This window comes from Mobula birostris, chromosome 22 (genome assembly GCF_030028105.1).
Source record: "Mobula birostris isolate sMobBir1 chromosome 22, sMobBir1.hap1, whole genome shotgun sequence".
NCBI classification, from domain to species: Eukaryota; Metazoa; Chordata; class Chondrichthyes; order Myliobatiformes; family Myliobatidae; genus Mobula; species Mobula birostris.
The window spans coordinates 29,834,495-29,856,354 of NC_092391.1; the positions used below are offsets into that span (position 1 = coordinate 29,834,495).

Sequence of the window (21,860 nt, forward strand, 5' to 3'; positions counted from 1 at the left end):
GGGGCTCTGCTTGTCCTCAACAGGAAGGTGTGTGATGTATTCTAATGTTGAAAAAATCTCCCCAGCTCCAGCAATACCCTTTCAGAATTATCATTGCAAGATCATCATTTGCAGACTAGTTTAATTTCTACCTACGAGTGATCTAGCACATCACACACTAAACCATTTTCTCCAACAGCAATTACACTTGTGTGTATAAACTGGTACATTTAGAATATCTGTAAGGGTTATTGAATAATTGTTGGAATGCAACTACATGCACAGAGATTTTTACTAAGAAGATTGAAATTTCCCACAGCTACAGTCAATCTCAGGATTATCTCATAATTAGGTGATCAGGATTTCAATCTAAACAATTTAGCTAAGAAGATTTGTATCTAGATCTTGGAATTAATTGTAGGCAGTGCCAGATTGATGAATGTGTTAAGACTATGAAAACTGCTTGGGATATACTGTAGATGGACTTGAAGAGAAGGTTTCCCTGTATGATGGGAAATAGAAAATGTGAAAGAATATCTTCCATAAGCTTTAAAGAAAATTGGTGCAATATGTAGTTTCTTGCATACAGTAAGTACTGTGCAGAATCTTTAGGCATGCTAGTTTTTTTCAGATAGTATGGCCTTCACAGAGCCTTGATCTCAACATTATCAATGCTGTCTGAGATTACCTGGAGAGACAGAAAAGTATTTCTTTCATAATTTTGTATACCTCTATCAAATCTACCAATCGTTTTCGTTCCAAAGAATAAAGTCCTAACCTATTCAATCTTTCCTTGTAACTCAGGTCCTCCAGACCTAGCAACATCTTTATAAGTTTTCTCTATACTCTTTCAACCTTATTTACATCTTTCCTGTAGGTAAGGTGACCAAAACTGCACACAATATTCCAAATTAGGCCTCACCAACATCTTACACAACTTCAACATAATATCCCATCTCCTGTGCTCAATGCATTGATTTATGAAGGTCAATGTGCCAAAAGCATTCTTTATGACCATATCTACCTGTGAAGCCACTTTCAACGAATTATGGATCAGTTTTCCCAGATCCCTTTGTTCAACCGCGCTCCTCAGTGCCCTACTGTTCATTGCGTAAAACCTACCCTGGTTGGTCTGACCAAAGTGCAACACATCACACTTGTCTGCATTACATTCCACCTGCCATTTTTTTAGCTCATTTTTCCAGCTGGTCCAGATCCCACTGCAAGCCATGATAGCCTTCCTTGCAGTCCACTGCACTCCCAGTCTTGGTGTCATCCAATAACTTGCTGATCCAGTTAACCACATTATCATCCAGATCATTGACATAGATGACAACGGACCTAGCACTGATCCCTGCAACACTCCACTGTCACAGGCCTTCAGTCAGAGAGGCAACATCTACTACCACTCTTTCACTTCAAACATACAAGTGTTTCAAAGTTTAAAGCAGTATGTGAAAAATACAAAAATAGTCTCACATATACCAGATCTGCTAACTATGTAAGACTAGGGGTAGGAACTGTCTTAATGTCTATGCCTTAATTTGGGATTTGCATTAAATGACAGAATTTATAATCAAGAGTATTTTAGGTAAATGTTGAAATCAGGATGGTTTTAAGCATAGGTAATACTGTGTTAGCTCAAATGGAAATACATTTGGACAAAATATTTAAAAATTACAACATATAAACCAGCCATCTATACTTTCATGGTAATTATTGTCCAGAAAAATCAAACAATATATTCAGTGGATTCCAGTTAATTGGAACACATTGGAATCAGACATTTGACCCAATTAAGCAGCTGTCTAATTAGCTTAAGTTTATGGAAATAGTTAAAAAGGTATAAAAAATCCAAACTACCATTTAACTGAGTAACAAATTACATATTTAAGTGAAATACAGTACAAATTAAAACTCTATCAATACTGCTAATGTACTATAAAATATGTATTAGTTCCAAATCGTTATCGACAGAGGAATTTATCCAGTGAACACAATATTTTCAATGCTCCTCCCTGTCTTCCGTTTCATTGTAACATTCAAGACAATTGGTGATGCCTTCAAATTCTTCATAGTTCCTAACTTGCTGAAGTAGTGAAATCATTTTCACACCCAAACTGTTTCTGGCATCTCCAAGCCTGAATGCTTGAAAATGCTGTGAGCAAAGCAATTCGGAGTTGTCTTACTGCTTATTTTTCACCAACTATTAGTGACAGAAATCACTGCTTTTTGAACACAAACACACACAACTGATGCTGTTCGAAACCTGTTCGGTCTAAGCATGGTGTGTTATCTAACGGCCACCGAAGTGCATGTGACTGACACAAGTTAGAAACAGTTTAGCAACAGTCTCCTGTCCCAATTAAGTGGCATAGTATCCCAAATAAACAAAGGGAACCCTGTTTACCCTCTCAATTAGTTTTTGTTCTTTAAGAAAGTTCCCAAATATGCAGTTGCCCCGTTTAACCAATGGCTCAGTTAACCAGAATCCATTGTAGTTACATTTGGTCCATCAGTTTCTATGCTTATTCACTGACCTTTCCTTTATTCACCAACCCTGAATGTGAATTACTCTAATACAACTCTTCCTGTGAAGAAACTTCCCATGCCCTCTACGAGAGCTGATTTAACACACGTGGCTCATCATTCTCCAGCCCCATTGGAAAAAGCTTTTTATCAACCTGTTTCCATTCTTTTCTAGGCCCAAACACTACAACTATATTATCTCATTATCTGACCTGTTGCCTCTTCTGCTCTTTCTTCATGTTTGCAATTATATAACCAGTAAGCCATGAATTAGTGAATTTAGGGAGATCTGTGTTGTTTCAACGTCCATCTAAAGTACATGCTCTAGAGACTTAGCATTTGACTTTCTTCTGTATTTTTCACTATAAATAGATTGAAAAATCCATTAGTGTTTTAACAGATTTGTCAACCCAGGTTTCTTTTAGAATCAGTGTTCCCATTTCGTCCTGCTCTTCAAAAACATTGAGTACACTGTATACTTCCCTCAGGGATACTGGCACTGCTGCTTTCTTCTTACCCAAACCGAAATGCCCTGAAGTTACTGACATCAAATTCTCTCTGTCACATGCTAACTCATTCCCTTTGATCTTTGGAAGAATCATGTACTAATTTAATAGATTCTGAAAATTTCACAACACTGCTATGCACTTGGAACAGAACTAACTGAATCCTGAAAGGCATAATTAACCAGTTTCAGTTACCCTCAGAAAAGTTTCTCTCACCCTTAGTTTCCATATTCACTTAGTCATTCTAACTACTCTAATCTTCCTAAACAATCTTCCACGTGACACTTCAACAAGTGTTTTCCGAGTGCTCAGGTATTCTACATCTACTGCATTACCCTCTCTGCTAGGTTCTCAAATATTCTCTTAGAGTTAAGAATGACCTTTCCGTCTGAATGTGTGCCACTAGAATCTGAGGCAACGCAGTAGTTCAGCACATGGACCCATTGCTTCATAGTTTCGTCAACCTGGATTCAATTCTGCTGTGTCCCGATGCAAGTCCCAACTTGGATGGTTGATAATTCCTTTACCCCTACAGGTTGCTACTCAGCTTGCTTTGTACTACTGCATATTGATTGTTGTTCCACATAAAGACATAGAGCCCCAGGTGAGTAAAACTTTAAACACGCAGGTTGGTTTCAGGGAGTGCCTTACAAATAAAACAGATGCATGCCTGAGGTTGTCAAAGGCTATAGGCAAATCATAGTATTTCACAATTACAATACAATGAAATACATCTGCAAAGATTATGGAAAATACTATTGCCAAAAAAACTGGCTAAAAAGAACCATGCAAAGAAAACTCTTTCAGCAAAGGCAATCTTTGACAGTCAGCCCACAGCCTTTGGAATCAAGAATAGAAACACATTTTGGCATACAACAAATTTTCAGTTTTGTGGCTTTTGGTATTTTTATAATAAAATTATAATCCACTCTATTTAATGATGAAAGGTTAGGGATATTTTATACATATAAAATTTTATGATGGCTTGCATAGTCGACATTGCCAGAAGCTAAATGATAAGTGATATTTTACACATTTATAAATTGCAGATCCCTGTGCAAATATTGTAATATGCAGCTGTTCCTTACAGAGGATGGTGATGAACATGTTGACATTCTGCACAATAGAATTGTTTAATTCTTGAAAGCTGGTCAGTTTTCTGTCACACCTGTGACACTTGGCAGGCCAGTGCAAGGAATTCTGTAATAACTTCCATAGTCAAAAGTTTTCCCATCCAGTGTCAAAATGTCTAGTCTTCCTGTCAGCGTCAGTTGATATAATCCACTCCCTTGGATCAATTATGAATTATTTGTGACAGCTGTATCAAAAATATCTTACCGTTTAATGACAACTGACTAAAAAGGCAGAAAAAAATAAAAATTCCTCTTGAACTTGCTAGTTGATAAGGGACACCTTGGAAATTTTGTGCAAAACTTTAGACATTGGATAATAGAAATCTTCATCTTATTGAAAGCAGCAGACCTTTGCTAATTTGGTTTCCTAGCAAAATGACAGACTTTATATTGAGAGATAATTTTATTATTCGTAATCATCACACAGAAAACTTTTTGAAGAGTAGTAACCAATCAGGTACCAAATAAAAATATTAGATGATTCAAAACCTCATGCAATTTCCTAAAGTCCAGGTTTATTATTAAACAAAGTACATTTTTAATATATGATTTGCATTCATGTGCTATTAAGCAAACAGCATCCTGGTTCTGAACTTTATGGGATGACTTCTGAAAAATGGCAGCTTAATACTTTGTCTGGTATGGGACTGGTAACTGGTAGGCTTTGACCCCAAAGGATTTTTAACTTGATCAAATTATTGCTCAGCTTTTCTAAGAGCAGTTGGTGTCATCTTTGAGACATTTTTATTTCACAATTTTCCAATCAGTTTGACTATTATTTTGAAGGTGATGGTAATGGACAAGTGCACTGTACCCCAAATTATTTAATTTGTACAGCATTCCCAAAACTGATAATAGTACACCATGCAAAACATATTTTTATTTCATGGAACTTATTTTGATTGAGGTTATTAACATAAGCAATTTGATTTGTGTGGCACCAGGGATCGTGATTGTGTGAAGGTTAAGAGAGATTTTCCAAATGCGTATGGATTTGATAGATGCCTCCAAGACAGAAACTAGATAACTAAGGAGTAAAAGTAAAGGATCTAGTGCTCTCCTAGCGTATATAACAAACTCAGGACCATCCCTGAAGAAGATGGCAGAGTCTGTCATCGAAAAGTTGGTTATAATTGATACCTGTACCTGACTGGAAGCCAGAGAAGAGTTTAACTATGGAGTAAGTTTCAAGGTAATTTTCAAATGGGCAAGAGCTGAGATGAGAAGGAGTGAGTTATGCAGTGAGTTCGAAGTTCAAAGTACATTTATTATCACATTATTTATACAGCATATAACCTTGTGATTCGCCTTCTTGCAGGCAGCCACAGAAAGAAAGAAACACAGTAGAACCCATTAAAAGAAAAACCCCACAGCAAGGTGTTTTAATTTACAATGTGTTTTCTGAACAGATTGTGGAAGCAGATTCAGTAATAACTTTTGAACGGAAATTGGATGGACACTTGAAAATAATCTATTGAAAGAGCAGTTTCCTTTTCAAAGATTTTCTTGCATAAATATTTCAACAGGCATTATGCACTGAATGGCCTCCTTTATTTAGATGTCTATCTTTAATTGCCTGGAACTTAGCAAACAATTAAGCCTCAAAAGGAGGAATTTAGCTGACCGGGCAGCATTAGCGGAGTAATATGGACAGTCAATATTTTGGGTCAAAATCTTTCACCAAGACTGAATTGTCAGGCCAATTCACTGAGGTGCTATGAATGGTCAACAATGTTAGTGAGTTGCATTGACTTTAGACAAGAAGTACAACATATTTCCTTCCTTGAATGACAAAAGTCAACCAGGCTGGTTGTTAACAGAAAGCTGGTAGTTTCAGAATGCGATATTAAAATATTTTTCAAGAATTAATTTAAATAAAAACTCCTCCAGCCGCTATGATAGAATTCAGAATCACAATTTAATATGGATCAGCCAGACTTTGGAAAAATTGTCAAGGTATCTTAATCACTGTGGAAATGAATTTCACAATTAATCCAGAGTTCATTTAAAAATGAAAATTAACTGTAAAGTTCCTAAAGGCAAATTTAGTACTCAGGGAAGTGACGGGATATCTCACTCAAAGAGCCTTTTCTTATACATGTCATCCAAGATGTTGTGAATAGCTGTGGGCTGAATGTCTTCAATACAATGTCAAAGTCATAGTCAAATTCAAAATAGAGTTTATTGTCATATTCCTCTCTCAATGTGTTCAATCCAGTCCGAAGTCTGCTCTTCCTCTCAAATGTTCCCAAACTTACTCCTTACGAACTATTTGGTCCAGTCATTATGGAAGTGAGATCCTTGAAGTCATCTCAGGAAGCAGATTTGGCCTCTAATGACAAAGCAGATCAGGAGGCTTTGACATCCACCAGCTCAGAGGACTTTCTGATCATTATTGCTGTAAAAGACCTTGTACACTTTTGAAAATATCTTTGATAAATAAACACATTTTAAAAATGTTCAAATATATTTAAGTAACTGAAAAAACAAATAATACCCTAACTTGGAAGTATATTTAGCTGTCAGAAAGTAATTAAAACATTAAGGTTAAGTATAAAAAACATGAACTTGCACTTAATTTTTGAATCTGAGCAAACATATTCAAATGAAATGTGTCGTGTTGCATGCTCTTTGTCTATGGAGTACAGCTGTGGAGCCAGATGTGAAGTGCATCCAGCCACTAGGCTCACTAAGTTCACGCTTTGCCCCGAACTCAATGCTGAGTCCAACTGTGGAATGGGAGATTAGATACCAATGCCCGATCACCAAAACCCTTGTAACTTCTTCATTGCAATGCTGGAATAGAGGTCGAGAACTAAATGAACCCCACCATGCTATTGGTCAGCAGTTCTCTGTTGAATCAGCACCATCTGACCCATTATTTTAATGCTGGTTTAAGCTGGGCTTAACGTACCTGAAGTTAATGATAACCAGATAAAATGGGTTGTACTGCCTGCAGATGTTCATGAGCAGTGCATGAACCAAAGATCACATTCCAGAAGCAGTTATGGCTGTGTGATCAGAAGCAGTACATTGAACATAATGAATTATGGTCCAGAACAGGAACCATGATCTTCGAAATTAGTTACAGAGAATGCCAGAGAACCCATTAACAGAGCTGCCAAAAGATTGAGAATTAGGGCGATACTATTACAAATTTAAAGCCCACAGGGATAAGGAAAATATGCTTGAGGAAGTTATAGATGGGCTCTGGAAAAACGTGCCTGGTGGGCCAAATGGCCTTTATTTTCAACCCATATTTTCTTATGATCCTATAAACTGAAAAATTTTTACTCGTGGCGCTTTCCTAACTTTATGAACAGAAAACGTCCAGAGACTGGAGCAAAACGAATTTCTGCAATGACCTTGCAGAGTCACTGATCACAAGGAAATCCTGATCCAAAAAATGCAAAAAACACGTGTACATTCTGCAGTAATTGTCCCATGACTTGCCTGTTTTATGCACCAATGTCCCAAGAAAGTAAACTGCTTTTCCTAGTGAGATTAAAATAAAGGCTGTTGTTCTATCCAATCCAAATAAATATAAATATATTCAATTTTTAAAAAAATAATCAACGAATATCATACTGTTCAGAGGAAAATAGAATAGTTCTGGGCATACCTTTGCATTTGACATTTTATCCTTCTGTTAGGGAATAAGTGACCCATATTTTAAACTTGTAATCCCTCTAATGCACTGCTGTATTGATCTACAGTATATTTCATGGGAAACTAGCTGACAGAAATATGTTGTCAGGTCTGAAACATCCAGAAAATTTTCCATTACTGTAGTCCAATTTTATCTGGTAAAGGATAATTCTCATCCAGTTAAGAATTGTATATTTCAGTGATTTCTCATCAAAATGGTCCTTGGAGCTTCATACACAACATGCTGAGAAATCATTTTGGAAAAAAACTCAGTCTTTTATGTTGAATTGCAACAACACAGGACCAATGATATTCCTTTTCCATTCGACGTCTGCTGATTCCATAGCAGGGTGGCTTCTTTGTGGAATATCCCAGGAGCATTGCATTATCCGGAGCTCTGGTCTGTTAACTGACCCTGACCACCCCCACCCCCTCCACCAACCCCATGGCACCTTGCAACTTTATTTTCTAACCAAGTTACTGCAGTGAAGAGGGAACAGGAGTAACACCATAAAGCTCTTCAAGTTCACTTAACTACAGGTGAAATATAGTACAATAGTTAAGATATTGGATTAGTATCCAGAGGCCTACACTATTGATCATGCCATGAGTTCAAATCCCACCATGGCAGCTGGAGAATTTACGTTCACATAATTAGTCCTTGCCTACCACCCTACAAGCTCCCCATCCAGCACCTCATTCTCCATAGCTTCCGCCATCTCCAAAAGGGTCCCTACCACTAAGCACATCTTTCTCTCCCTGCCCCTCCCCCAGCTTTCCATAGTGATCGCTCTCTATGTGATTCCTTTGTCTACTTGTCCTTCCTCACTGATCTCTTCTTGGCACTTATTCTGGCTAGTGCTACACCTCCTCCGTCGTCAACATTCATGGCACCAAACAGTCTTTCCAGGTGAGGCAACACTTCACCTGTGAGTTTGTCAGGATCATCTGTTGTACCCAGCACTCCTGGTGCATCCTCCTCTGCATCAGTGAGTCCCAGTTTGGATTGGGGGCTTGCTTTGTTGACCACCTTTGCTCTGGCTGCGGCAAAAGACAAGATCTCTTGGTGATTACCTATTTCAATTCAACTTCCCATTCCCATTCTGACATGTCTGTTCATAGCCTCCTTACTGCTACAATGAGGGCAAACTCAGGTTGGAGGAGCAACATCTTATATTTTGTCTGTGTAAACTCCAACCTGATGATATGAATACCAATATCTCTAATTTTCTAATTTCTCCACCCTTCCTCCTTCTCTCTTCTCGCATTACTGTTTTGGTTACTCCTTTCTCTTCTCCTCACCTGCCAATTACCTCCCTCTGGTTTCCCTCCTCCTTCCCATTGTACCATGCTCCACTCTTCTTTCCTATCACATTCCTTCTACTTCATCTCTTACCTCTTCCACCTATCACCTTCCAGCTTCTTACTTCATCTGCCCTCTCCCACCCACAGTCCTTTTCCTCATCTGATTTTACCTGTTACCTGCCAGCTTGTACTCCTTCACCTCCCCAGCATTGCTATTCTCACTTCAGTTCCCTTCCTTTCCAGTCCTGATTAAGGGTCCTGTCCCAAATTGTTTATTCCCCACTGTAGATGCTGACTGACCTGCTAAGTTCTTCCACCATTTTGTGTGGTGTTGCTCTAGATTTCCAAAATCTACAGAATCTCTTGTGTTTCTGCAATAAAATGCTTACTCTCAGTACAACAAACAACTGTGTTGTTGTAAAAATCGTGTCTGATTTGCTCTTGCCAGCTTGGAAGGGAAATCAATCATCCCTATATGGAACTTGCATGTATTTTACTCTTACAATCTCCTTCATTAGGTCTCATGGGTAATCGGGGATGGTAATTAATATTGATTTTGCTAATTAACATCCAGATCCTCTTAACATAATAAAAGAATACTTGCTTTCTGATCTGTATCCTTTGAACAGAAAATGCCAAGAATGTTCAGCAGATCAGACAGCAACTGTGCAGAAGGAAATGGGAAAGTTATTGTTTCAGGTCAGTAGTAATAAAATAACAATATTTGGACAGGTACATGGATAAGAAAGGTTTTATAGGGATACAGGCCAAATGTGGACAAATGGAACTAGCTTAGGTGGGCATCTTGGTCAACATAGACCAGGGGTTCCCAACCTGGGGTCCATGAACTCCTCGGTTAATGCTAAGGGTCCATAGCATAAAAAAAGTTGGGAACCCCTGGCTTAGACCAATCTCTATGCTTTATGTCTTTGTGACCACTCATTAGAACACATGAAAGGACTCTGACCTATAACGTTGACTCTATTTGTCACTGAGGAAATTCTAGATACTATGACCTGAAATATTTCTTTCTGTACAGTATTTCTGGCATCATCAGTTTTTATTTCAGGTATGCAGCATTTGAAAATTTTTGCTTCAATTCTTTACACAGTATCATTAAGCTGGCTGCCTGCTGTGTTTGCAAAGTTCTTAATGTCCTCACCTATCAGAGGTGTCATTGTTGGTACAATATAAGTTGTTCATACAATCTGAACAATTTTTCATAAGTTTTTGAGATTATATGTGCAACCATTATTATATTAGCAATAAAAGTTTCCAACTTTCAAACTTCCAAATCTCTAATTTTAAGGTTACGTCCTCTTGTACAATGTTTGCTTACAAATGAATCTCACTGTGGTTAAAAAATAGAAGTAACAATGTGAACTTGGCACAAGTCACATCAATAATGGTGAATGGGTTGAGATTAATGGGTCATGTTATCCCTTTACAAAGCAGTTAATTCGTTCAACTGCACATGATTTTAAAAAAAAAGTACACTTGAATTCCTAATGACTTAATGGGCGAATTGACTGATATACTGGCTTCATGTGCAGTTCTTGTTTATTTGGGCAGTATCTTCAGTTTACAAAAGCAGATTACTTATCTGATGGATTTGCTGGTCTTTATTGCAAGGGGATCTGAGTACAGAAGTAAGGACACAATATTATAACATAGTACTCTGGTGAGACTGCATCTGGACTGTTGTGTACAATCTGGTTCCCCCACCTAAGGAAAGTTATCCCTGTGATAGAAGGAGTGCAATAAAAGTTGAATATATAAGGAGGGTACATAAACAAATCATTCTCAGTCCTGAAGCACAGGGAATTTCTCCAAGTTTCTCTACATCTTTACAATTCAGTCCTCCTTTTGGAGATCCCATAAAACTTAAGGCTCTGCAGAGGTTTCACCTTTGTACCCCTGCACCCGCACCTTCATGAATTCCAGGCCTAACTTCTTCAATGACTCTGGCTCTTCAACTAAACCCTTGGGCAAGCTGGCTTTTTGCCCTACATGATGGAAGAGATCTTGTGAGGAATTACTCAGATATACCCCTTGAAATACCACTAACCATATGAGGCAGCAACAGCAGCTTTGACCCTGCTGTGGCTGGTTGTGGCGACCCCAATACAGCTCCACAGGAGCCCCCGTGAAGCCATAGCGTGGCAGCACAAATGTCATCCCTCTCTTCTATGGCAGACCTGCCACTTCAGCATATGACAAAATTAATCTGCTGTAATGTTGTAATTCCCCTTCAAATAAATGGGAGATAGTAAGTTGTCTTATATATTATTTATTTATTTTCAATATTTTAATTGATTTTTTGAGTGTGAATATATTTCATCAATGTGTTGAAGCAATGAATATTTAAAAAAATTGGATGGGCGCTAAGTGTTAACGACTGCTCATGGACACGAAAGATGTTCAAAGTCTTTTAGAGTTTGTAATGCTGAGAGAGGGCAGGATCACTCCTACTGACAAAACCATTCTGTAAGAGCAGCAAGATGCCTGTGAGGAGAAAACCCCAGTATTGCAATCAGTACATCATGGTGCTGGGTGGGGATCTGGGGAGGGCGGTTTCCAGGGGAAAACTAGAACTGGTACCAGGACAATTAAAAAATCTGCCCCACTGTGCTTGATAGTGCACCCGAGGAAAACATTTTACCAGAGTAGAGGTGCTAGATAAATAGACACTGATTATTTGCTGTTTCTGCCTTGTGACATGTTTGAGGTTTGAGTTTATGGTATCCCTGCTGATTCTCACTCCTGGGCCTAGACGAGAGAAAGAAAGATTGGCATGTATAGGTTCATGGTAGTAAGCAGTATTTACTGCTTTAAAGGAAGCCTCAATAGGCAGTAGACTGGGACTTGTCTGTGATGCACTTATCAAACAGCCTGCTGAGAGTCAAAAGTGGTTATGTGGGTAAAATACAAAAAGATGTTCAGACTACAAGAAATAGGCTGGAGTAGACCACTCAGTCCCTTGAGCTTGTTCTGTTATTCAGTAGGATCATGACTGATCAAATGTTCCTTGGGTCCACTTTCCTGCCTTATCCTCAGTACTGTTCATTTCCTTACAGATTAGAAATTTATATACGTATCTCAGCCTTAAATATACTCAGTTACTCTGTCCTCAAATTTCTCTGGGACATGGGAGTTCCAAACAGCCAAAGCACCCTGGGAAAGGGCGGCATGGCAGCATAGCAATTGGCAGAATACTTTACAGTGCCAGCTTAAAGACAGGGTCCTGACGAAGGGTCTCGGCCCGAAACATCGACTGTACCTCTTCCTAGAGATGCTGCCTGGCCTGCTACGTTCACCAGCAACTTTTATGTGTGTTCCTCGTGTTTGCATCTGATTCCTGCCACTATCTGAAAGGAGTTTGTATGTTCATCCCCTGACCACATGCGTTTCTTCCAAGTGCTCCAGTTTCCTCCCACATTCCACAGATATACAGTTTGGGTTAGTGAGCTGTGAGCACGCTACATCGGCGCCAGAAGCATGGCAACATCTGCGGGTTACCCAGCACAATCCTCACTGATTTGATTTGGTGCAAATGCCACATTTCACAGTATGTTTGGTTACACGTATGACAAATTAAGCTAACCATGAGAAAAAGAATTCTTCCTAATTTCAGTGCTAAATGAGCGCCTAGTTATTCTGAGATCATCCTTTCAGATTCCCCTTCTAACCCCATAAGAATTTAATGTTTCAGTGAGATCACCTCACTTTTTTCTAAATCCAAATGAAAAGACCCAAATTGTTAAACCTTTTTTTGTAGGACAACATTCAATGAACTATTATCTTTCCTTAAATAGGGGGAACAAATTTGTTCCAAATACTATAGATGTGGTCTCACTTACACCTTGTACAGCTGTAGTAAGACTTCCATACCTTTATTCTCCAATTCCCTTGAAATAAGGGCCAATATTTTCCTTATTTTTAAAGACTTACTTTCCAAAACTTTCTTCTTGCTGCTACATTTCAATACACAAGGACCACCATCAATCTCTTCTGTGTAGTAGCTTTCTACAGTTTTTCATTGTTTATATAATACTGTTCTGTCATCTAAAATGAATATCTTCACATTTTCCCAACGGGGTCCCAGAACTCTGAACTACACCTCAAGGCATGCAATGTAAGCAATCTGCCAAGAAGTCTAACTTCCTATACACTACAAGCTCCACTGAGAACCTGGGTAAGAGTGTTTTAAAGAGTAAGGTTCCACAGAGACTCAAATCCACACACATACAATATGTCTGCTGTAAATGAAATCAAAACATTGCAGATTCTTAGAAATCTGAAATAAAAACAGAAGGTGCTGGAAACATTCAGCAGGACAAGGAGCATGTTTAGAAGGAGAAACAGACACCCTGTTTCAAGCTGAAGAGCTTTCATCAAAATGAATTGTCTTTAACTTGAACAGCCTCATTTCTCCTTCCACAAATGCTTCCTGGCTAGACTGCTGAGGGCTTCCAGTGCTTTCTGATGCAGAGTCCTGATGAAGGGTCTCGGCCTGAAACTTTGGCTGTTTCCTCTTTTCCATTGATGCTACCTGGCCTGCTGAGTTCCTCCAGCATTTTGTGTGTGTTACTGATTTTCTGTGGCTGGAATGGTCATTCTCTCTTCCAATTTTGCAGCCTTCTCTTCACAGCACATTGGTAGCCACGTCAGGAAGAGCTTGCCAGTAATGATCTCCCCAATTAGAGTGAAACTTCAACAAAGATTTAGGGCATAAGTTTAAGGTTCTGAGGGGATCTAAAGAAGAATCTTTCTTTCATCCCCAGATGGTTACAATCTGGATGCACATCCTGACAAAGTGGTGAATATTTAAGAAGTATCTGTACTAGCACTCAAATCACCAAGGTATTGTAGATTATGGCCTGCGTGTTGGTATATAGGATTAGTACTTAACTACCAGAACACCCATGACGGGCTTGTTTCTGATTGAATGGCTCTATAATGGCAGATCAAGGAATTAGATTTTTAAGTGGGATTAAGAGACCAAAGTGCTTCTGTGCCCATGTGACAAAAGTTTCAAGTGTGCTTCCCTCAAGCTCTCTCTCTTTTCCCTCCATTCACAAAGATAGACTAGTCAAAGCACAGGGATAATGTTCTCGGCTCACTGTTGACACCTGCAGTGCACAGGCAGTCTGGTAGTAATCACTGCAGTACGTGTGTTATTCTTCAAGGGTGTCATTGACAGGTTTTTGGAAGGAGTAAATTTAAGTGGAACAAGAACAGAAAAATCACAATAAAATATCATCTGAATGCAATTTACCAAATGTAAGAAGCACCTGAAGATCTGGACTCCAGTCAACCTTTGGAAATGTCAGGTGCAGCCCAGTTCAGCATAATAGATGCTCAGCAAAATGAAAACTCAGAGCACCAGCTAGTAATCTGAGTTACTTATCACGACCAGGGCTCCAGTTATTGGTTTCTCCTAGGATCAATGAACGAATGGAGTTGCCATGTGTACACAGTATAATTACAACACAGAGCTTATAATCAGTGCATTTAACTCCATGATGTAAGTCTGAAGTGCACTATTTGGTATTTATAACAATTTTTGCACAACTAATCCCTTCAGTTTCCTTTGTAAAATAGAAACATTTGGCAGTTGATTTTCCTCTGGCAACATTCTTGATAATTGATAAAACTTCTTTCACAGTTTCAGGCCACAGCAAAGCAACTTTTTATAACCAATAGAATGGAATTTTTCAAAATGTTGTGATTTTGTAATGTAATCGGCAATGTCAAACTTGTGCACAACAAGCTTGCATAAACAGCTAATGGTTGGGAAGCTGCATGTGAGGCCAGACAGAGCTTTAATTTAATCTTATGAGATGGCATCCCTTACAACACAGCGCTGAAACAAAAATGCAGGACCCTTGAATGCCTGTGACTAACTACTAAGAGAGCTAAGATCAATAAAATTTTCTTTAAGATAGGTGCATATGGTTTGGCTTCTTGGAGGAAATGGTCTAATTGCTACCCTATCAAGCGTTCATGTGTTTCAGCTTTGTGAAGGTATGGGGTAATAATATTCACATTATTTAAAGGGTGCTTAGACCAAAATGAGCAGGACTAATCCCCCTTTGGCAGATTTGATTCACAGTAACCTTATATTAATATTAAAGTTGGGCTCTTTGCTGCACGAGAGGAAGTGGGATTCAAGATTCCCTAAGAGACAGACATGTGGTGCTGGGTACAGGGAGCAACATGAGGGTGTCGTAGTATTTGTACATAAATAACTGATTGCCACCAGACCCATGGGAACCTCAATAGTTGATTGTTGAACATGATTTTCAATTCTGTGACACCAATGATCATTCTTGAACTAACTTATTTCAAATAGATCTGGCATTATTTTTCAGATGGGGGAGCAGTATGGTGAGTTGTACAACAGTTTCATAGAACTTGTGTTTCAATTGCAGAGCATACTTGGATGTGAAAGATTTGAAGGTCATTCTGAAACTGGACGGTACAACGCATCTCAACATTTTCTTTGCCAATTCATCTGATGAAGAGCTGGCTGGAGTTGCCACATGGCCATGGGATAAAGAAGCCCTTACTCATCTAGGTAATTCGTAGATAATTTTAAGTTCGATTTAGATTTATAAAACTATGTATTCAACTTGATGTCTTATTTTGCTTATAATCAATTAATCCATTTGTAGGCAATGCCTCTCTGCCTCCACAATATTTTTTGGCTCTTTCTTCCTTCCCTCCCTCTCCCTTCTTTCCTCCCTCCTCTCTCTCCCTCTCTATATCTCTCTGCACCTCTCTCCCTCTCCTCCCTTCTTCCCTCCCTCTTTTTCTTTCTCTCTTTCCTTCTCTCTTTATATCTCTCCCCCTTCTTCCTTCCCTCCCTCCCCCCCTCTCTCTCTCTCCCCCTTCCCTCTCTCTCTCTCTCTGTGTTGTTCACTTTTTTTACTGGCCACTATCCTTTCTTTCACACTCACACTTCTGAATAGAACATTTCCTATCTTACTGCTAGCAATGGAATTTTAATACACCATATATATGTGGAAGATTCATATTTCTAACATGAAGAAGGCACCTTTCAAGGGAAATTTAGACAGGTAAACATAATCCAATGACTTTTTTTTTCTAGGACATCATATTTTCCAGATCCATCAGTTATCAGAGGAGTAGGTACTGGTTAATGTAAATATTGATGCCAATTTCCATTGCAAACCACCAGATTAAGAAAACAGTATGAGATACACTTTTCAATCTGACTTTATTGCAACTTGCTTTAAGATGACAGTGCAGTATATTCACCGATATGGCACATGACAGTGCACTGGATTGCTGGGTAGACTCTTGGAAAGGGTTTGTTATGACTTTAAATAGCTTGACTGTTTTATGACAGCATTGGCAATGAAAGCTGAGAGAAAGCTGAATGCTTCCGGGATGTATAAAGTTAGCAATACAGGCGGCAATTTGCAAAGAGTTGCATAATGCCTTGTGGTAAAGCAATAGATATTCCATCCAAAGTTTCTAAGTACAGACAGTGTAGGGGAATAAATGGGAACCTAACCACTTTTCATCAGCTGATATCCTCCCAACTGCTCTGCCCAGTTATGCAGAAGTTCTTGCATTTCTTCACATGCTGAGATTAAGTGCAAACAGAGATCTCAAATGATCAATAGAAGGAATGGGAAAATTTGGAGGGGAGGGGTGGGAATACATACCAATCAAAAGGTGTAAACTGGTCAATGAAATGGATTCTAATGAATGAAATAATTTATCAGTTGTCCTGCAGTAAAAAAACCCTGCAATTAAATAATCTGAAAGGAAATCGTAGATGATAAAGAAATTGGGGTCAAGTTTGCGTGTATGTTTTGTTTTTGAGGCAAGTGCCTGCTCCCTATTCACAGATACAGGTCTCACCATCCAGGCCATCCTATCTTCTCCCTTCTGCCATTGGGCAGGAGGTTCAGAAGCCTTAGATCCCACCGCATCAGGTTAGGAAATCTATCACCATCAGGCACCTGAAACAGTGTGGATTACTTCATTCACCTCAACGCTGACTGATTCTATAACTTACAGACTCACTTTTAGGGACATATACTCAATTTCATTTTTTTTAATTACTCAATTTGATGTCTTTGCAGATTCTGTTTGTCAGTCTTGGTTTATGTGTAGTTTTCATAAAATTCATCATATTTCTCTTTTTCCTTGTAAATACCTGCAAGAAAATTTATCGCAAGAAAGTATATTGTATATATGTACTTTGATAATAAATTTTACTTACTTACCTACATTCAGTACTTCATTTAGCAGTGTGAGTCTGAGGTACAGGATCAACAATGGACTTGTCGTATCAAAAAGATGATTTATTCAGATGAGTTTATTGCATTGAGTGGTAGTTGCTGCAGATTAGAAAGGGTACAACTTAATCCTGAGGTGTTTATCCATATATTTGCCCCCAGCACAACTGCTACTTTAGCAGTTAACCCTGACCCCCATATTAAAATTTCCATGTATAAATTACTTCTGTTTGCGCACCTAGGTGGCATAGTCCTGAATCCTTCATTCTATGGAATCCCTGGTCATACCCACACCATGATCCACGAGATAGGCCATAGTCTTGGGCTCTACCATGTGTTTAAGGGAATATCTGAAATCGAATCCTGTACAGACCCATGCGTGGAGACAGAACCTTCCATGGAAACTGGTGACTTATGTGCTGACACTAGGCCGACGCCGAAAAATAAACAATGCAAAGACCCTGATCCGGGAAACGAAACATGTGGTTTTGGCCACTTCATTAATACTCCTTTCTTTAATTACATGAGTTACGCAGGTAAGAATGCATTGACTGTCTGTATTCATGGTAGTATGAATTCCTTTTTTCTGTGGAACAGCTTCTTTACACTCTGCTTGCTGCATTTAGAGATTTTGCTTGAAATTGGCATAAAGGAGGAAATAATAGTGTAATTTGTAATAAGACCAAAAATCACAGCAAATATCAAAAAGTAGTGATGTAATGACAATGTAATAGCTGTGTGGTCTCTCAAGCAGTTTTCTGAGAAACATAGATATTACCTAATTAGTGCTTTGTTCATTTTTGTATCAGGAACCACAGTTAACCTTTACATAAGTTCCTTATTTGTGTTGGCTAGTACTTAACTGATGGCAAACGTTGCACTCAACAAATACATAAATATTGTTAGAAGGACAATTACATTTTTAGCAATTTTGCACAGACCTGTGTTCGCCTGGGGCAAAACCCTGCAGGAAATTATTGTTTTTAAGAAAGAAAGTACTAAAGGTCAAAGCACATGATTTTCCCTGTGCTCATTGGAACAATCCCTTTTAGATAACTTACTTAATTTTTGATGTCTTTGTATTATTTTAAGCAGTAGCCAAAAGTGCTTTAATCGGTCAGCCAATAAATAAGGCTTTAACCTTTAAGGGGGTCAGATCCCACTTATTGCCAGTCAAAATTCTGAGGATATTGTTCACTATTTGATATTCCAACCACTTGACCATCCAGTGCACCGCCATGCGGTAGAAGTACAACAATGTTATAAAGAGAGAATTTAAATGAACTTTGCATCTGGCTCCTCAAGTAAATGCTGGGCCACAAACAGCATGCCCAATTAGAATTTTATATTTTTTTAAGTATTTTAAAAAAATGATTTTATCCTTATTAGGCATTTAACTCTTCCTGACAATGATAAGTTTAAAAACTGTTGAAAATTCTTTGACAGCTAATGAGCTCTCACGGGCCTCTTGGCAATGGGGCCTGAGTGATCACCTGAAGCCCAATCACCGAAGATCCTAGCTACTCCACATCACTCAAACGCATGATGGGAAACCCAAGATAACTGAAGCTAAACATCTGTATTAAATTGGTCTGGTTGTGTTAGGGTGGGATGATTCTGGGTGGTGTGTTGAATCAAATAGGGTTCAACCCATTTCTAATTGGATATTAATTACAATTGATATGCAATCTCATTAGTTTTAAGTCACTCCTTTTGCTTAAAAAAACTGACATTATTTGTTTGATGTGGGTAGGTGAGGGTAAGAGAAAAATGTTGGTATGCACATTGAATTTGGTGTGACTGTCACAAATATTCTATTTCTCTCTTAAAGATGATGACTGCACCAATTCCTTCAGTCCCAATCAAGTTGCTAGGATGCACTGTTACTTGGATCTGGTATACCAGGGCTGGCAGCCATCTACAAAGCCTCCACCTGTCCCTGTTGCCCCAGAGATAATACATCAGACAGCAGAAACAGTGACAATCCACTGGCTTCATCCAATCGATGGGCAGTTCTATGACAGGTAACAATAACCATGTGCTTATCACAAGCATTTTTTTATTGTCTACAGCTTTGCCAGCAGTTCAGTGATATGTGGAAGCTCACCTGAAATAACCTAGAATTGAGGAGTTGAAAATAACAAAATCACAGAAAGAGAGGCATAAATACTGTCCCAGAGTTTTCTGCAGACAAAACAGAGTTCGAACACCAGAGAGTTAAGAGAATGCAAATTTGGAAAATATCTGGGGTGAGGAAGAGATGGTCAATGATTCAATGTTTGGGAACCAAAGGAAATTGCTCAGGAGTATTACTAAAGTTGCATTCCACCCTTACCTATTCTCTCATTTTTAATTATATGTCTGTATTTTCATTATAATTGGCCATAATTATCCTTTAAGTTGTGCAATTATAATTGCAATTGAAATTGGTTTATTATTGTCTCATGTGCCAAGGGACAGTGAAAAGTTTGTCTTGCATACTGTTTCTACATACCAAATCATTACACAGTATATTGTGGTAGTACAAGGTAAAACAAAAACAACGCAGCATGAAGTCTAGCAGCTGTAAAGACTGTGTGCCATGCAGAGAGACAATAAAATGCAAGATCATAATGGTTTTGTGGTAGATGGTGAGGTGAAGAGTAGCTTGTTGTACTAGGGAACCACTCAATAGTCTTAAAACAGTGAGACTGATGGCATGTGCTTTCAGGCTTTTGTGTATGTCCTGGTGATGATAGCACTTATTAAATCAGTGATTGGTATTAGTGTCCAATCTAACTTCGGTCCAAAAGGTGAACAACTGGAAAGGTGATCTCCCCTCAGGTTGTAATTGTTGGTGGGGATTTAAAACTTCAAGTATTTTCCAGCTTCCTTTTTGTTGCTTATTCATATAAATTTCCTTTCTTCATGGTGTTTCTCTTTCTGCATCTGATTTGTTACTGAATTAACCCCCTTGTGATTTTCTTTTTCTCCTTTGTTTACATCTTACTCTCACTCTCATCTAGGTCCCACCTAGCTGTCATTTCCAGTGGTTTTATGTAAAAAAACATGTTCCAATCAAAATAACCACAAGCCATTAATAAGGTATTTTACAAATTGTTCTATGTGGCTAATTCTGGACCAATTAGATCGACAGAGGGATATGTGCCAATGTACAGCCCCAGCTCAACTATGTTTTGCCCAAAAATGCCAAAGTTTAGCAACAAATTGATGTGTTTGTTCTGCTTAACAACCCAAATGGCGCAGTACACTAACTTTCCCTAGGGTTACATGTGCTTCATTGATGGAAAATAGTAAATTTTCTAATGTACAACTGACAATGATCTACAAGGACAACATAAAACACTTACAGCCTGGGAATAGTTAGACATACAGCACAGAAGGTGTTGAAAATATTAACATGAAGCACATTGGAAGGTTTTCAGTGTTCAACGAAGGACAGAGATGCACTCTTTAGTGCAATTAAGATTTGAATCTGAAGAGGTCAAGCCTAATGCTTGCGAAAGTACTGACATAGGTTCTTTTGTATTTGACTTTGCGTTTTGAAACTTCAGTGAGCTGGGATCAGTCTGCGACGCTTGCACTGAACACGGAGAACTTGTCCAGTATGCCTTCAATGCTTCTTCCCCAAGACCATGTGACCCTTCTGGACACTGGAGCCCCAGAGAAGCAGAAGGTTAGTAACAACTAAAAACATGTGAAAATACGGATATCCTCTGGCACATGGAAGATGTAAAAAAAATTGTACTCTTGTCATAATTTGATTTAGGTGATTCCCTTCTATCCTGTAAAAGCCTCATTCATCAACACCACCCATTCCTGACCTTTTATTCCTTCCTCTCCATTGCACAATATATGTAGCCATTGACTGATGATGGCAGCAGGCATATTTAGAGGCATGCAAGTGACCAAAGCTGAATTTCCCTCCCACTGTTCGTTCTTTCAAAGCATTTAGAGGGCTTTGTGGCAGGGAAATTCTAGGCAGTTTCCAGAATAGGTTATATGGTCGGCACAACATTGTGGGCAGAAGGGCCTGTAATGTGCTGTAGATTTCTATGTTCTGTTTCACTTACTGTTAAATTCAAACTCAAGGAAGCTTTCTAACAGTGTCACGGAAAATTTGATTTTGAATGAGGGTACATCCAGTCGGTTCTGCCACATGTTAGAAATATTCATAGTTGTATGATGCTCAAAGGACCAAACAGCTTCTGCTCATGATCCCTTCCTGTTCGCAATACGGTTACTATTCATTCCTGCCACTGTCTGTAAGGAGTTTGAACTTGCTCCCCGTGACTGCGTGGGTTTCCTCCCATAGTCCAAAGACTTACTGGTTAAAGGTTAATTGGTCATTGTAAATTGTCCCATGATTAGGCTAGGATTAAACTGGGGGTTACTGGGTGGCACAGCTCAAAGAGATGGAAGGGCCTGCTCTGCGCTGTAGCTCCATAAATTAATTTTTAAAATTGAGAGATATGTGACCCATT

At 38.7% G+C, this 21,860-nt stretch overlaps 1 protein-coding gene across 6 annotated transcripts in view; it reads left to right on the top strand.

The window, feature by feature from the left end:
* Positions 1–21,860, top strand: part of LOC140186348 (pappalysin-1-like) — a 367,560-nt gene that overhangs the window by 36,155 nt on the left and 309,545 nt on the right. For all 6 annotated transcript variants that reach the window (XM_072240504.1, XM_072240506.1, XM_072240505.1 and 3 more), the window contains exons 3-6: positions 15,535–15,676; positions 17,615–17,912; positions 19,208–19,400; positions 20,931–21,052. In XM_072240504.1, coding sequence (XP_072096605.1) covers positions 15,535–15,676; positions 17,615–17,912; positions 19,208–19,400; positions 20,931–21,052 — 755 coding nt within the window. The remainder of the gene's footprint in view (positions 1–15,534; positions 15,677–17,614; positions 17,913–19,207; positions 19,401–20,930; positions 21,053–21,860) is intronic.